This window comes from Lichenostomus cassidix, chromosome 14 (assembly GCF_008360975.1).
Source record: "Lichenostomus cassidix isolate B80296 chromosome 14, HeHo_3.0, whole genome shotgun sequence".
Classification (NCBI taxonomy): domain Eukaryota; kingdom Metazoa; phylum Chordata; class Aves; order Passeriformes; family Meliphagidae; genus Lichenostomus; species Lichenostomus cassidix.
In genome coordinates, this window is record NC_139495.1 from 3570292 (window position 1) to 3587601 (window position 17310).

The window sequence follows — 17310 nt, forward strand, 5'->3', positions numbered from 1 at the left end:
ACTGAGTACTTGAAACTCCTTTGACCCTTCAGACTCATTTCCAATCTGAAATAAAAAATGATCCAACTTTTTTCTTTCTTTTTATTTTTTTTAGCAGACTATCTTAACACAAGCACAAAATACAAAAGGATTTATCACAGAGTGATTCAAACAACAAGCCTGTAATTTGCTCACATAGGATAATTTTAGGGACTGGTTTTTAAAATAACAACAATGGAAAAAAAAAAGGCCTGACTTTAGGCTGAAACTTTAAACCCTGAGAAACTTCTGTTTAGAAAACTAAAGAGAAAAAGAACATATCAGGATGCACTGACATGTGGTATGAAAAAACCCCAAGCTAATCCTTTCCAAAGTTGCAGATCAGGTGGCTGATCAGAGTGGCAATTTGGAAACTCTCCTATTTAGGTGGAAAGCACTGAACCCCAACCATCTCTGCTGTCACTCAGAGCCCTTTCCACAAACCTCCTAGTGTGACATCCCTGCCATCACTGCTTTGGCACACCTTTGTCAGGAGAGCTCCACATCCTCCCCAGCCCACCTGAGAGCAACTCCCCGAGTCAAATCAGGGATGCAACTGATCTGTGGTCTAGAAAACACCCTGAGAAAGGATTCTGGTTTCCTTTATGACTAATACCGGAGTCTCGTGATCCTTACCAGTTGTGTAACTACAACCAGAGCAGAGCTGGAGCTGCTGAACTGATGGGGACACTCTGGGTCACCCTGGGGAGGGACAGAGATGGAGACATGACGTTATTGCTGCCTTGGGCACAATCGCCAGCAGTGCTTTGCATAACAAAGTCCTTCACACTCCCGGTGATTTGTCACCATCTAAAAAGATCCTCTGGATGAGTCAAGTGCACTGACTTCACCAGGCTGTGACATCCCAGGGCAGAAGTGGCACCCCACAGCAGAATTCTGACATCCCACAGTAGAATCCCGATATCCCAAAGCAGAATCCCAACATCCCAAAGCAGAATCCTGACATCCCAAAGCAGAATCCTGACATCCCAAAGTGGAATTCCGACATCCCAAAGTGGAATTCCGAAATCCCAAAGCAGAATTCCGACATCCCAAAGCGGAATTCCGAAATCCCAAAGCGGAATTCCGAAATCCCAAAGCAGAATCCCGACATCCCAGAGCAGAATTCCAACATCCCAGAGCAGAATCCCGACATCCCAAAGCAGAATTCCAACATCCCAAAGCAGCATTCTGACACCCCAAAGCAGAATCCCAACATCCCAAAGCGTAATCCCAACATCCCAAAACAGAATCCCAACATCCCAAAGCAGAATCCCAACATCCCAAAGCAGAATCCTGACATCCCAAAGCAGAATCACAACATCCCAAAGCAGAATTCCAACATCCCAAAGCAGGAGTCTGCTGGGCAGGGACACCTGTGAACACTTTTGGGGATGACTTTGCCAAAGGGATGGTGCAACAAAGCACCACTCTAATGCAGTTTCCCCATCAAAGCATCCTCCCTAAAATATCCAGGAAAGAACACAATCTTACACCTTGTACTGGAAATCTCGCCTACATTTGCATTTGTCCCTCACCTATATTTGCACTTGTCTGGGATTTTTGCCCTGTTCCCTTGTGGGATGTAACCTTCATTGCACTGTAGGTAAGAAGTCATGGGAGGAGCTGGCAGGGTATTTTATTATTTCTTGACTCATTCTGAAAGGCTAAAGAACCTCAAACGAGCTTTTGTGTTGGATTGGGCGAAAGAATGCAGTGCTCAGAGTTAATTAGCCATTGAGATTTCATACAGCTTTTGTAGCTGTCATTTCTTGGAATGAAAAGAAATATAATGATATATTGCAAAGATTATGAAGGAAGATTGGGATGTATCAGGGATATTACTTTAACTGAAAAAAAAAACCATCAGAAAAAATGCCCTAGTTTCTGTGTAATTCCAAAGCTCAGTATATGGAACAAAACATCCAGGGGAATTAATTACGTTCTTGTTGAGTTTTTTTGGTGAGCTTTCTAAATCCCAAGGAAATCTATGTGCAGGATGGTATCAGTCATCTGTATACAGAACTACATAAAGTATCATTAGAGAACCCTCCAAATACATTGATTTTTTTTTTTTTTATCCAGCAGTAGTTATCAATATTTTCACCATGGCAAAAAAAATGTAGCCTTCATTATGAAGTATATTTCTGAAGTATATTTCTATATACTAAACCACTGTGTATCAGGGAAAATAAATAGTTGCTCCCCACATCTTCTGTCTGTGCAGAAAGTGAACTCCTTGCACTGCTCTGGCAGAAGAGCTCTGTAAGTTTAATGTATTACTCCCTCCTCCCACCAGCAGCTGCCTTATCTCGCCTCATTTTGCATTATATGACCTTTTTTTCCTTTCTTTTAACCCTACAAAGGGAATGCTCCTGAGCTTTCCAGGCCAGGACTGTGCTCATTTCCAGCCTAGCAGTTACTCGTGGCTGGATTATTCCCATTTGTCTCTGTGCCAACATCATAATTTGATTCTACAGCTCTTCTACCTGGCATTTATTCTCATAGCAACCTCCTTCCAGCCTAGCTATCATTTAGTCAGACTAAATAAACCAAGGGGTTTGGGGGCATTTCTCCAAGGGGGTGAGAAGTGCCACTGATCCCCGTTAACTGGACTCCAGTGAGTCACTGTGTTCAAGCTCTGCTCTGAGTCAGCCACAGAAACAAGCTCCCATCCCAGAAGATCTTATGGCCAGAACATGAAAACATATCATAGTGGACCTTGAACTACAAAATCTTTGTTGTTGTTTCCTTCCTTCTCTTCCTACCTGTGTGATTTATTCTGAGCATCCTTTCAGTGCAGCTGCTCAGGCAGGTGGAAGTCTCTTGACATAGAACTGGCTGAGAATATTAGCACTGCTGGCTTCAAAAGGAGGTTAGGCACAACCCACAGCGAAGGTGCTGAGATATTCCACTGCTTTGTTTCGCCTATTTGTCCTCCTGAAAAATTAGCCTGAGTTACAAACTCAGCTTTGTTTACATTTATGTTAAATGAAATGAATGTGGTTCGTTCAACCCAAGGTAATATTACTCTTAATTGTTCTTCTAAAATATCTTAAATTACTTATCAACACTGCAGCTAAATCTGTGTTACTGCCTGGCAGTTTGGTGTTTCTCCAGTGCAGAAATCTGCCTTCTCCCTCCCATGCAGAGATTAGCTGAGCTCTGCACGATTAGCAGCAATTTTTATGATCTGTATCTAGAGAGTTTAAAGTACTCTGTAATGACCCAACTTCCTAGCAATATTTATATCCTGAGTAGCACTGCAGAGTCACTGCTTAGTCCAACCCAGGGACAAATTCCCCCAAAACAAATCCCCCAAAGTATCTCAGGAGAACCTCTTTCATGATCAGACTCAGAAGTGAGTTAGACCTAAAGATTCAGATTTATCCAGCCTGGCCCTCCCTGTTCCCATGCAGTCCTTTTCATCTGGAACACAAAATGTTACCCACTGTGGCTTTTTCTCTTCCCCCCAAGACCTCTTTCTCTTCTGAGCTGCTCGTTCCTCTCCACACCTGTGCCCAAGTCATAATTGCTATTCCACAGTGCTCTCCCCACCCTACATCATTTGATTTCACAGCTTCTGAAAGAAATATGTGTTCTATTTTCCTGCCCAGCCCCCAGTCATTATTCCACAAAAATCCTTCCTGCTCATCACACCTTGTTCACAGTCTGGATTAGCAGCACTCCCTTCATTATGCTGCAAATAACAATGCGTTGTTATTTTGCTTTCCTGAAAGCCATTAATCCATTAATCTGAGCTTCTTAGGGGCATTAGAAATGGGAAAGCAGCTTGGGTCTCTTCTGAATTTGCAGCAAACTTTGGCTTTTTAACCTCTCACCCTCAGCTTGTAACTGACAGCCTAAATGACAAGGGGTGAGCATTGTGTTTTCATACAAGTTTTCCCAGAGACCATCATTACCCTTTAAAATGACCCAAAGAGGACAAGGATTGAGACTTATTTTTACTGAGGATGGACAGCCCTACAGCAATCCTATTTCCTGAATAAACTGTGTTAAACTATTTCCCAACACACTGAGTTGGGAACATTTGGTGTTTGATAAACTCAAATTTCAAGGCTACGTCAAAATGGGCAAAGAGGAAGCCTGGAGCACCAATGATGGCTGTGGCAATTCCTGAAGAGGAAAGCACCTCAGGAACCACAGCTCTTGCCACATCTCTGACTCAGGAAAAGCAGGACCCAGCAGAGCCTTGGAGAGCTACGTCCTGCACTTGTCTGTTCACATCAAACTAAGGCAGACTGTGTTTATTGCAAAATAATCTACAACTGATCTCTCTCCGAAGGTCAGAGCAAAGGCCAGGCAAAGGTGAAGTGAGATACAAATGCTGAGATAAGGCAGGGGATGCTCCTTGGGATGTGGCCTGAGATCCTCTGCTCAGTCAGCACAGCATCAATCACAGCCATGTCCTCGCAGGCACAAGGCTTCTGCTGTGCCAAAAAACTGAAACACCCACTTGCTTTCACCCAGTGCAGACAGCAAACTCCCTTCTGAAGACAGCAGCCCTGCTAATATGAAGGGAATTGCTCATTTTAGAATTCTGAGTGAAGCCCTAAAATTGCTGTGGTGCACATCTATGCAAACCCCAAACCTCCTGCCCTGGCTTGATCCCCACCAACACACACCATCCAAACAGCCCAGTTTTCTCCACATCACAATCTCCTCCCAGCACATCCACACCTGCTCTTGCTTTTCTGCACCATCCTCACAGGAGAGCCTCCACAAAATCTGTGTTTTCCCCTCACTTGTGCCTTTCCCCAGCTGCTGCAGGAGGGTGGGTGTGGGTTTATTCACGAGCCATGAGTGGTTTGGAAAGGACAGCACTTGAACTGCTCACAGGTGAGGAGTGACAGCATTTCTCTTACAAAACACCTGGCCACGGGCCAGCAAACAAGTTGCACTGGACTTGTACAGCCTTTACAGGGGACAAATTCCTGCCTGAGTTAGAATCTGCTTCTAACCCACCCACCTCAGGCAGTGCTTGCACTTCACAACACAGAAACAGAGATATTTCAAACAAAATCTTAAATTCTGTCAAGGTTGATTCATCTGCCAGAAAAGATCTTCTTGCCATACAATATGTGAATAACCTTTTCTCTTCTCCTTTCCTTTTGTAAACCAACCCTGACACCTGCTTTGGGATTTACCTTTTCATTGCAACCTGTTTTTATTTAGTTTGGTGTAGGAGCCCAGGGACATCAGTCAATGGGAAGTCAAGTATTACAACAGGGAAACTAGCTGAAATTCTTGGTGACATATGCATTAAATAATTTGAACCTTAGACAGTTCAGCCCGTTTGTCACATGAATCATGGTTTTCAGATTAGCATGCTTTTCTACCTTTGCCTTCCACTCCTCCTCCCTTGTGACAGAAGGAGGGCCCATAAATCCTATGATTGGATAAAAAAGATTGCACACTGGGCAGCACTCGTTTTCCCACAGACGTGGGATGAACACATCAGGGCAGAGCTCAGAGCCAGTCAGAGAAGAACTGAAATGAACCTTCTGCCTTATTTCTCCACAGACACATGGGCCCTTCTGCTTCTTTTTGTGGCCCTCTTGCTAGCGTGAGTAAAATACTCTTTGTTGATTCTCTGCTCCTGTCATTTCTCTCTTCTTGCCATTGGTTCATGCAACTGATCTGCTGAAGAGCAAACAGTGGGTGTGATTTTCAGTTTTCCAGCATCTAGCCAGGCTCTGGGATGTAGCAGAGAAGTCTAAAGACTGTCCAGGTGTGTGATCTTGCTCCAAGGTTTGGAGTATTCCCATCCAGTTATGAGATCACTGCTAAGCATCAAAGGAATAATTGAATAATAATGATGCCAGGCATTGGTGAGCAGCAGGGTGCTGGTTTCAGTCAGGGTCATGATCCATGAGGTTATTTTTCAGAGATATCCAGCTGTGCCTCCCTGGCTGAGGCTGCTCTGCGGGAGAGCCAGCAGAAGATGACCCTGCTGCACAGCTGGAGAGCAGCAGAGAGGAAAAGAATATTCATAGCATCACTTTTTGCTCCTCCTGACTCCTTCCGTGGTGCCCAGGTGAGCTGCTCCCCATGGGCCCCTGGAGCAGGAGGGATGCTCTGCAGAGGTTGGATTTGCATCCCTGTGTCTGTGCTGGGGGAAAGGAGTGGAGCCCAGAGAGGGTCAGCCAGCTGCTCCTGCCTTTCCAGACAAAATCCCTCAGCAGAAATGTACCCCCAGTTCTTCAGGGAAGCTGTGCTAGTGAGGAAATGCTTTCCTTGGCTTTGCTGGTGCTGTTCAGCACTGCAGCAGAGCAGGGCTGGTTAAAAAACCCTCTTGCTGGGGCAGTGCCTGCCCTGGCAGCCCCTGAATTGACAAACAGGGCAGGATTGACAAACCCTGAGGCAGAGGCAGAGCATTGCCAGCCAGAAACCCTAAGGGTGGATGTGGTGCTCAGCAGTACAGCCCATTTGTCTGCCCTGGCAATGCTTCAGCCACAGCAGCTCAGCAAGCTCAGGAAGTTTTAGCCATGTTTTTCAAATAATTTCCTGTGATTTGGGTCAATCAAAAGCCTGTGTGGGGCAGACTCTCAAAAAAAAAAAAAACCCAACAAACATCCCAAACCACACCAAAACCACAAAGCCAAAAAAACCACCCTCAATCCTGACCTAAACTATCATATTTCAGGAACTCTGTGGCCATCTCAGGCTGCTGGTTACCAGAGTTCCACCTTTTGCAGACACTTGTAATTGCAAAAGGGACTAAACCCAGATCTTTTTGCTCTGATATCAGAGCTAAAATAGACATTTCACTGCTCATGGACACAGAGAGGTTGGTTAGATGCTTTTTGTCCACCTGGGGCAACACTGTTCCAGTTCACACTTGAGGCAATATCAGACATTTCTGCTTCACATCCACGGTAGGAAGAAGTAATGATTATTCTTTGGCTTTACACTGGATGGTTCTTTTCAGCCTGCAGAAAACCCTGACACATTTTAGTTGTAGGAGTGTTAGCCTACATTTTCCTGGCCATGTTTCACATGGTTTAAGCCTATTTTCCTAGAGTATTTCTGGGCTTTGTATTTCTGGGTTTTGTAAACAGCCCAGCCTGACATTTCCTGGTCCTCCCTCAGCCCAGGCTACCTGTAAACATTACAAATGAGAATCCACAAACATTTGATTCCTAGTGAATTAACCTTTGACAAAAAAGATTAAACATTGACAAACTGAGCTCTGTGAAGCCTTTCTTCACCTGAAAACACCCAGTTCCCCTTTTCCCACCTGCCATGTTTGGACCATAAGGTAGGATCTACTTTTTTGTTCTGGCAGAAACAGTGCTGGGGGGAACTGATCTCATTTGGGGTCACCAGAATTAAAAAAAACAACCCATTGCTAATTGTAAGGGAGATCCCTCCCTAAATCTCAGCCTAGGTTTTGGCTTTTCAGATAAGCATCCCCTGGGTGAGCAGCTGCTGCCTCATGGCCTGGAGAGGATCTCTGATAACATCCCCCTGCCAAACCTTGCCCGTTTTACATCCCCTCTGCAATGAACTGCTCACTTGGGAAGCTGCAGCTACTAACTAAAAACAAATATTTTGAGGAGCTCTTTCAACACAGCCAAAGAGGAGCTTCAAAGAGCTGCAGCCCAGGCCCTTGTTGAGAAAGAGAAAGCCCCGAGGTAGAAGCAATAACTTTGGAGCTGCCAGGAAGGGTGCTTCAGAGGAAAGAAATCTGCAAGGCTGTCAATACAATCTAAGGAGAAAACCATCAAGGCAAGACTTCCACTGAGCTAAAGCTGGACTGAGGGAGGGAGAACAATAAATGAAATTGAAGTGCAGTTTGACAAAAGCCCTGTTTGGCACATAATTTCTGGCACTGCTTTGATTTCTCTTCAATAAAAACATGCAAGCTTGGTGTTCCTTCTTCCAGCTCCCTTTTCTGCCTCTCCTTTGGTAGGCAATGAACTCCTCTCAGGACTTTTGCTAAAGACTTCCAGATCCTGTCTCCATAGGTGCTCTGGTGGAAACACTTGCTTTCACACCAAAGGAATCCCTCTGAAGCTCTGTGTGAGCTTTACCATGACCATTAAATAGTTTTTTACAGGGCAATTGTCATTGGAACTACCTTTTTTCCACCTCATGGATCAACCTCCTCTCCCAAGGGATGCTGCTGCAGTCTCCATCTTTCAGAGAGCTCCCCAGGGATGTAACACTGCTGTCTTTTCTGTCCCACAGGTATAGCATCTGGCCATTTGGGGTGTTCAAGAAGCTGGGCATTCCTGGGCCAAGACCTGTGCCTTTCTTTGGGACGTGCCTGGAATATCGCAAGGTGAGTGCCTGGAGCTCTCCTGGAGCAGCAATCCTGCAATCCTGTGCTGGCTCAGCTCTGCTGAACAGACACAGTGGTGATGATAGGTTATCTCCAAATGCCAGCTCCCCTGTCACACAGGGCTGTGCAAAGGCCAGTGTGGGGTGAGGCTCAGTGGCACAGACCAAGGACAATCCCAAAGGAGCTCTCCTGGGTGGCTGATTCCCAGCTGCTCTCCCAAACAGCTCCCTCAAAGCACAGTGGGCAGTTAGGCTGTGCTCCATCATGGCTTTGGAGGGAAGGAAAGCTCATAAAGCAGCTCTGAACATCAGGTTAGAGCTGTTCCTCACAAACCACCATCTCCAGCATCATCCCCTCCACTGCATCCTCTCAGAAATAATTCAGCATCAACTCTGCCAGAGCTCAGGGAACACTCATAAAACACTCTCAGACACATGGTGGGATTTTTGGGGCTGTCCTGTGCAGGGCCAGGAGTTGGACTTGGATGGTTCTTGTGGGTCTCTTTCAATCCAGGATAGTCCATGACAATTTTAAAATTGCTTTCCACAGGGTTTCCTGGAATTTGACAATGAGTGTTACAAGAAATATGGGAAAGTCTGGGGGTGAGTATGAACCACTGATCTCTTCTTCAAGTACAACTAGAATCCATACAAAGGGGATTAAAAGTTCATTAGGAAAGCTTCCTCTTCTCCACCTGCAGCCCTGACGGGAGAAGAAGAGCACTGATGAGGTGCTGGTGGTGGCTTGCATTGGACCTTGAAGATGCAGGGCTGTGCCACTGACACATCATACAGAAACTAATTTGACCAGGGCTGTGAAAACCAGTTTAAACCTGGTAACAAAAGGCTCTCACCTGCTCCTAACAAAATCAGCAGCGGAACTGTTTACTTAAGTGGGATCTGGAACTGGGAGGTTGAGTTCCTCTGGTTTACCAACAGCAGAGGAATGTGAGTGACTCCCTTAGGAGTTGATCCAAAGACTTCCTCGTGCTGCTGATCCCCACCTGCTGCAGCTATGGCTGTTCTGCTCTAGACACTTCCTCCCGTGGCTTTTATCACTGCTGATATAACTTGGTCTGCAACCTTGTATGATGCATCCACTGATTCCTATAGCAGCTTTAAACATGGAGCCTGGAAAATATATCTTTACACAACTGGGGAGAGTGCACAAATCAGCTCAATCCACATCTGTTCCAGGAAACCATTCAGAACTGGCAGCTTAAAAAGACAAAAACAAGGACTGAGTTTCATCTCCAAGGATGTCTCAGTGCTGTCAGCCCAAGTCTCCAGACACCCAGCTCAAGAGCCTGAAAGGGGTCGAACAAGTTTCCTTCTAATACTGTAATGTGTTTAAGTGCCTGGAAAAACACAGAGAGTCAGGGGAGAAAGTGAAGACACTTTGCTTCATTTAGTATCTGGTCCTGTGAGCAACTGAGCCCTGCTCATTTCCCAGTGAGTTTGGAAGGTGTTTATCCCCCTTTATAATTTACAAAATCAGATGGGAAAAGGTCTGGGAGTCCTTTTCCATCTCTACTTTCTACATTTCTGTTCTCAAACAAACGTGCAGCCAGGCTGGTGATGGAGGAGCATTTGTTGAACACATTTTGTTTCATGGGCATCAGCCAAGCCTTACATTTCAGTTCTCTGGGGTTATTTACCTGCCTTCTCTTCTTCCCCCACCAGGATTTACGATGGCAGACAACCCACTCTGGCTGTCACAGACCCCCAGATCATCAAATCTGTGCTGGTTAAAGACTGCTACACAACCTTCACCAACAGGAGGGTAAGAGCAGCAGTGTTGTGATGTACCACAGAGCCCAGAAAAAGCCCAGGAGCAGACAGGCATGCCAAGCATCCTCTGGGAACAGAAGCTGCACTGTAGGGATTGCTGAGCACGGCCACTGCATGTCACTGTTCCCCTGCTTACAGCTGGGGCTGCACACCCGGGCTGCCAGAGGAAGCAGGCACAGTCTGTTCTCACACCTATATTTATATATATCTGTAAATGTGGATGGATTTGGGTCTGTGTGAGCACACAGGATCCTGCAAGGTGCCACCAGCTGGATGCAGGGCTGTGACATGGTGGGTGCACACTGACATGCAGGTTTTGGGCTCATTGGACTTGCTCTGGGGCTGGGAATGGCACCTCCCAGCTGGAAAGGGGATTATTTCTGGATGTGTGTCCTGAGAGAGGCTGTTGGTCAGGCCACAGCAAGGAGGCTGCTCTCTTTCCTGGGGTTCACACCTCCTGTTTGCCCCTGCAGCGCACGGATCTGGCAGGAGTGCTGATCAATGCTGTCTCCCTGGCTGAGGATGAGCACTGGAAAAGGCTCCGCACTGTGCTCTCTCCAACCTTCACCAGTGGGAAACTAAAGGAGGTAAAGCAGACTTTTAAAACAGAGGAGCAGGTACAGACCAAATCACCAAGTCAAGAAGGCAGTGTTCTCAGGCTGAGATTGTCACAGGGGTCTGATTTCTTTAGTCAGAGCCTGGCAGCTAAGCTGGCCTGTTTAATTTATGCCTAATTTAAACCAGAAAAGTCCTAAAATAAAACCTTAGCAGAGAGATGTTATTGGTAAATATTCATGAAACTCCCTGTAGTCTTCATGAGGCTGTCTAAGAAGGAGCAAAATGTACTGTACTGGAGTGACCATGCCTGGTTTGTGTTACAGATGTTCTCTATAATGAAGCACTACGGGGAAGTTTTGGTGAAGAATGTTCAGAAGCAAGTGGAAAAGGACAGCTCAATATCTGTAAAGGAGTAAGTAGCTGCTTAGAGCAGCAGGCAGAGCAAACCTTGTTAAAAGTGCTGTGGTTCAGTGGCTACCAGCAATGCAGATCTTTCCCTGGGTCAGCCAGGGCTCTGGGAGGAGGAATGGGGCTTGCTGGAAGCCTGACTGGAAATTTAAAAGGGGAAAATTTAATTTGGATGTTAGGAAATTTTCTAGAGGTAGATAGGAATAAAAGTGCTCCAGCACAGCTTTGTGAATCCACAGATGCAACATAACCCCAAGACTGGCAGGAAAACCCAGTTTTTCCTGCATATACTCAGGATCTCTGTGCAGCACCTTCTCCCAGCCCAGCACATGGGGTTTGCTGACTCTGTGCCCCACACAGCACTGTGGGCTGCTCATCCCTCACATGCCCCATGGCTGGGGGACTGAGGCTGTAAGTTCCACACGCTGTCCTTCCACTAACCCATTCCTGTAGCTCCATGATGTTTTAAAATCCATGGAAAAGCTCTCTGACTTCAAAACCTGTGCAGGCTCAAACCCCAAAATCTATCCCCTTCTCTGTAAGTTCTGTTCAGTACCACATATCCAATTTTCTTTTCAAACCCAAGGCAGGAGGTCTCATGAGAATTTATATTTGAATGTCACACAGGCATGAGGAAAAAAAACCACATTCACTTAGTCCAAATATTTAACCACAGTCTAATTTTTTCCACTTTTCCTCAGCATCTTTGGGAGCTACAGCATGGATGTTGTCACCAGCACTTCCTTTGGTGTGAACATTGACTCCATGAACAACCCCAAAGACCCCTTTGTCAGAGAGATGAAGAAACTGGTCAAGTTTGACTTTTTTAAACCAGTCTTCATCTTGTCATGTAAGTGGCCCCAGGCATTGCTTGGAAAACTTCCCCTGCTAGGAATGAAGTCCTGCTGGCCCTTGTTTTATCAATCCCTCGTTGTGAGCTTCATGCTCAAACTCTGGGCAGGAGATGGGTAAAAGCTTCCTCCACCTTTGGCATCCACAGTGCAAGAAACTTGTGAACCACCCAGAAATATCCAATTAAGGGCTGGGAAATTATTCGAAGATTGAGAAGCAAGTGAGGCTTGAGGAGAGCAGTGCTATCTGAAATGCATTTTCTGGAAGAGAGTGCTGAGTGGGGACTGTAATTAGGTGCAATTTCCTCCAGTGCAATAGCTTAGCAGCAATGGACCTTAAATTAAGGTTAGATGCCTTGCTGAAACCCTGGGAAAGTTGGGATCTGTGCACAGAGGAGGTTCTGGTGCTGTAGATTTTCTGAATCTCTACAGAAGATCAAGATCCAGTTTCTATGATGAAGGAAATGCTTTGAAGGGGACTTGAAAATGTTTGCATAAGCACAGCAGGGCAGTGAATAGCTCAGCCTGAAAAAAGAATTCTGTATTTTCAATATTTCTCTTTTGAGCCACATTCCAGTTGTGTCTAGAAGTAATCTGTGCTTAGGAAACAGAGCCTTAGAAATAGCAGGTGGAATATGCCTTGGTTTTGTTTTAAATGAACGATTATACCCAGCTTGGTTGTGCCCATTTGACCCAAAAACTATTCCAAGGGAATGAAACAGAGGGAAAAAAGGCAAAGTCCAGGCTTCTCTCAGGTTAAGAAATTAAAAAAAAGAAATAATTTCCTAGTAGTATCCACAGCTATCCCATATGAGGAGGGGTTTATTTACAATGTGTAATTTGATTCTCTATTTGTTTTTCAGTTGCTTTCCCATTTCTTATTCCTATCTTCGCCAAGATGAACATAAGCTTCTTCCCCAGTGATGCTGTAGATTTTTTCATGAGATCCATCGCCAAAATTAAGCAGGAACGTGAAAAGGAGGCTCACAAGGTGAGTGGGAATTTGAGAGCAATTGTGGCAGAAAGTACACTGAAGTGAGATATAATTAGGGCGATGATATCAAGGGTGAAGCCAAAGTACAATGACTCAACAAAACCCTGAGCCTACTCAAGTGTAAACACTTCATTTTAATACTGTCAGAAAAGCCCCACCTGACCCGTCCTGGCAGAGACTCAGGGGGACTTTGTACCTCCGTGATCTGAAGCTAAATCCAGATAAAGGCTCAGCAGAATTGGACTAAGCTTCAGTCTGCAGCACTTGTAATGAGAGAGTCAGAGACTCCCTGAAGAAGATTAGGCAGAGGATGAGAGAGTGCAGAGTAAGCAGCACACGAGCAGCAAAATCACCTTTAGGGTTGTGCCTTTCTCCTCTCACTTTTCAAAAACTGCAGCTGCTTCCTGGCAAAATTATCCCTTTTAGATTTTAGATCCCTTTCCCCAAATTCATCCAAGGTACTGCTCTCCCACCCTGTGGCTTGATGGCTAGGACAGACAGGCTTCCAAAATAAAAGCGTTACGTTTTTCAGTAAGGAAGTTGTGTGCATTTTGGGGATGCTTTCAGTCCACAAATTGTGCTTAGGCTGTGAAATCTGCTTATCTGAGCCCTGCAAGGAACCTGTGACCAAAGAGCCTCTCCTGCTTTCCCTCCCAGGGCAGGGTGGATTTCCTGCAGCTGATGATCGAATCCCAGCACTCACCCAGCCAGGAGAACAGCGGAGAAAACAACTCCTATAAAGGTAACAACACCCAAATCCTCAGCATGGGAACAGGGCTGTGGGAGTCAGGAGAGCACAGGGAGGTGTTCAGGTCACCATCATCTCCACTGACCAGCTCCAGACAGAATTCTCTCCCCTGTTGCCAGCTCCAGGGCTAAGATCACTGTCCAGGGAGCAGGACAGCCATGCCAGTTATTCATACTCAGGAAATCGCCTGCCTCCTCTACAAAACAGATTTTTTCCAGGCAGGCAGAGTAGTTATAAAAGTGTTATCAAAAAACAACTGCAACAACCAACAAACCTGATGTCTCCTTGCTGTGACCATCAACCAACTGTGCTTTTGCTCCTCTCCCCCCAGCCCTGACTGACATAGAGGTCCTGGCCCAGGCATTCATCTTCATCTTTGCTGGCTATGAGCCCACCAGCAACACCCTTGGCTACCTGGCCTACGAGCTGGCCGTGCACCCTGATGTGCAGCAAAAGGTGCTGCAGGAGATCGACACAGTGCTGCCCAACAAGGTAAGGGTGGGGAGCAGCCTCTGCCCCTGCTGCCCTCCTGGCCCAGTCAGAGCAATGAGAAATCTTTAGCTCCTAAACACCGTGGGTTTTCCAGGAGCTCTGGGAGACACTCAGTGAGACAACTCAGCCCTGTGGTGATTTTCTTTTGACAGCTGGAACCTTCCAGCCACCCCACTGCACAAACCTGCTTGCCATACTCTGCACCCATGCACAAGAGGATGTGGATTTCCAGGCATTCCAGGGGTGGAAAAATGAAACCAATTGCTCACTTTCTACCTTTTATTTTGTTCTTTGACGAGTCTGAGTCAAATCTGGGGCAGTGGGGGTTGGGGACACTCTACTCTCTGCAGTCATTTTAGGACAATCCAATTCTCACGCCAACATTCCTGGTCACCTTCCTCCTGTCATCCTGCAGGCTCCTCTCACATATGAAGCAGTCATGAAATTGGAATATCTTGACATGGCAGTGCATGAAACCCTCCGGATGTATCCCCTTGGGGGGAGGATTGAGAGAACCTGCAAGAAGGACGTGGAAATAAACGGAGTGACCATTCCCAAAGGAGTTGTGGTCGCAATCCCACCCTCTGTCCTGCACTACATCCCCGAGTACTGGCCCAACCCAGAGGAGTTCAGGCCAGAAAGGTACAAAAAGCTTAATGAAAGGCAAGAAATATCACACTGCTTTTTCCTCAGTAATTAGGCATTAATCTCTGATTAGCTTCCTAATGGTGTTCTTCCTATCTTTTTACAAACAATACGGATGAGAAATTGCAGGCTCGTGGGAATGTCATTTTAAGAAGAAAATGAGCTTTGCTCTTAAAGCAGGGTTTCAAACAACATAATCTTATTGGGAGAATGCAATTGATACCTCACAGGATCTTGTAGCCAATTCCTGCATTTCCTGAGAGGGGGTTAATGGGGAGTTTTTGTAACTGCTGACCATCCTCTGTATAATCCTTCTTGTTGAACCTGTTCCCTTCATACAAGCTTCTGCTAAATATGCCAGACTTGATCCTTCCAGAATTGCCCTCCCTCCTTGTTTTCAAGGATATCCTTCCCTAGCTGGTTATTTTTGTAACTGATATCTACCTCTCATTCCCAGTGAGACTGAAGCCACTGGCTGCTCCTAACCAAAACAACTTCTGGTTCCTCTCTCACTAAATGCCACAGATAGGAATTACCTGTCACATGTTGCCTAGATTGTCACCTTGCTTCCAACTTCTACTAATCTGGATGGATCAAATTAAAATCAAACCCTCAAGTGGGATCCCAGCCTATCCTGGACAAAGGCTCAGACACAGCACTCGATTTCTGGGGTGCCCTGAGACACTTTAGGAAAATCCCAAAAAAGCCTCTGCAGGGCACCAGCAAGAGATCTCTGATAAATAAGATCTGTAGGTTTTGTGGTTTTGCTGCCTTCATTTCTCTTCCCCAACCATGCCATTACCCAGGTTCAGTAAGGAAAACAAGGACTCCATAGATCCCTACACATACCTGCCCTTTGGGGCTGGTCCCAGGAACTGCATCGGGATGAGGTTTGCTCTCCTCACCCTGAAAGTCGCCATCGCCTCCCTGCTGCAGCATTTCACCTTCCAGACCTGCAAGGAGACTCAGGTGAGGAGCACACTGAGGCTCACACAGGCAGAGCCAGCTGCCAGCTTGAGATGCTCTGCACTTCCAGGCACTACAGATCCACTTGTGCCTGAGCCTTTCACCTCTGCACATTTAACTTGTCCATCTCCACGTGTGTTTGCCCTCTTGCCGTTGCAGGTCCCCATCAAGCTGAGCTCAGTGGGGCTCCTGACACCAGAAAAGCCAATTGTTCTGAAGTTGGTGCCCAGGAGCAGCACGGAGTCTGCCAAGGAGTGAAACCCAGCAATGTCAGCCCCCAGCACGCAATACTGCAGCAAATGAGGGATCACACATCACAGGAAATCTCTCCTGCACGTACAGACACACAAGAGCAGCTCCAGTTAATTCTGGAAGCAATTACTACATATTTACTAATAAACAGAGCTGTCAGAAATGTAACGTGGATCACTGGGCAGTGACAATACACAGTCCCCTTAATTTTGATTGCAGAAAACAAGAAATAAATCCATATGAGGAGCCGATCATCCACTTCTAAGGGGACTTCTCCATCTGGAGGGAAGGAATTACTGCCACATCCAAGAAAAACAAGGTGTGATGGAAATTCAAACTGCCAGACCTCTCTGGGCAGGGATGGGTGCTGTTCTTCTGGGTGTATCGATGCTTGAAATTTCATGTGTTCTAATTGAGACGACTGGTGTGAGACTCACATCCTAGTTACCAACCCTCTCCTGTGCCATGTGTTAATTAAACTAAAGTGTGTACAAATACTGTCATTAAAAATGTTTGAGAGCTGCTCTGTGTTGTGTATAGCGGCTGATCACTTCCTATTTAAAACCCGTATTCAGCCTCAACCCTTGAAATTATCCATGTACATTGCTTTCCACTTAATTTAATGAATCTGATCCTTCATTTAACGCCATCAAGCCCTCCCGTTTGTAGGGTATTTTACAAACACTCCAGCTCCCACCTCTTAGTTTGATTAAGAGGTTGCCTTCAGTTCAGCACTGGCCAAGCCTTTCCTGTGCTGGAGTGACAGAGGATGGATTAGAGAGAGCAGCAGCTCCCAGGAGGAGAGGACAGCACTGCAGGAGGGTCATAGCTCCTGGGAGAATGGTCTGCACACAGCCTGGAGCTGAGCCTTTCCCCACAGACCCCTGGATGGGGTTTAGTCACTGGTCATGATGGGGTTTGAGGTGCTTTGAGGTGCTGCTGGCATCAGCAGGGTGCTCTGACCAAAGGGCTCAGGCCATCCCTGACCTTACAAATAGACAATTCCAAAAAGCAGGTGAGAGGTTCTCCCAGATCTGAATTTCACACACCAGTAAATTGTGCTGGTTTTGACACCTAACAACCCAAACAGATATTAGTGAAATGGGAAAAGTTTTTACAAGAGCTGCAAGCCAAAGCAAGCCATTCCTTAAATTTCTCCTGGCATCCTTCATTCCAAGGCATTATTTGCTGGATCATGGTCTAATTTTCTCCTGTGGCAACACACTTTTCTCTTTAGTCTAGCAGACGAAACTGCAACACGACCCAAATGCTGCAATCCT

At 46.1% G+C, this 17310-nt stretch overlaps 1 protein-coding gene across 1 annotated transcript; it reads left to right on the plus strand.

Moving 5' to 3' along the window:
- The first annotated feature begins 5454 nt into the window (after positions 1–5454).
- On the plus strand, positions 5455–16554 carry LOC146430672 (cytochrome P450 3A21-like). Its single transcript, XM_085074524.1, has 13 exons — positions 5455–5605; positions 8233–8326; positions 8876–8928; positions 10009–10108; positions 10590–10703; positions 10998–11086; positions 11784–11932; positions 12797–12924; positions 13585–13669; positions 14007–14167; positions 14583–14809; positions 15619–15781; positions 15938–16554. The coding sequence occupies exons 1-13, from the start codon at positions 5535–5537 to the stop codon at positions 16034–16036; spliced, it is 1533 nt and encodes a 510-aa protein (XP_084930650.1). The 5' UTR covers positions 5455–5534; the 3' UTR covers positions 16037–16554.
- Positions 16555–17310: the final 756 nt, after the last annotated feature.

Coding starts and splice junctions, on each gene's coding strand:
- LOC146430672 (XM_085074524.1), top strand. CDS start 5,535: ATGAACCTTCTGCCTTATTTCTCCACAGACACATGGGCCCTTCTGCTT. Junction 10,109..10,589: donor CAACCTTCACCAACAGGAGG/GTAAGAGCAGCA, acceptor TTGCCCCTGCAG/CGCACGGATCTGGCAGGAGT. Junction 13,670..14,006: donor AGAAAACAACTCCTATAAAG/GTAACAACACCC, acceptor CTCTCCCCCCAG/CCCTGACTGACATAGAGGTC.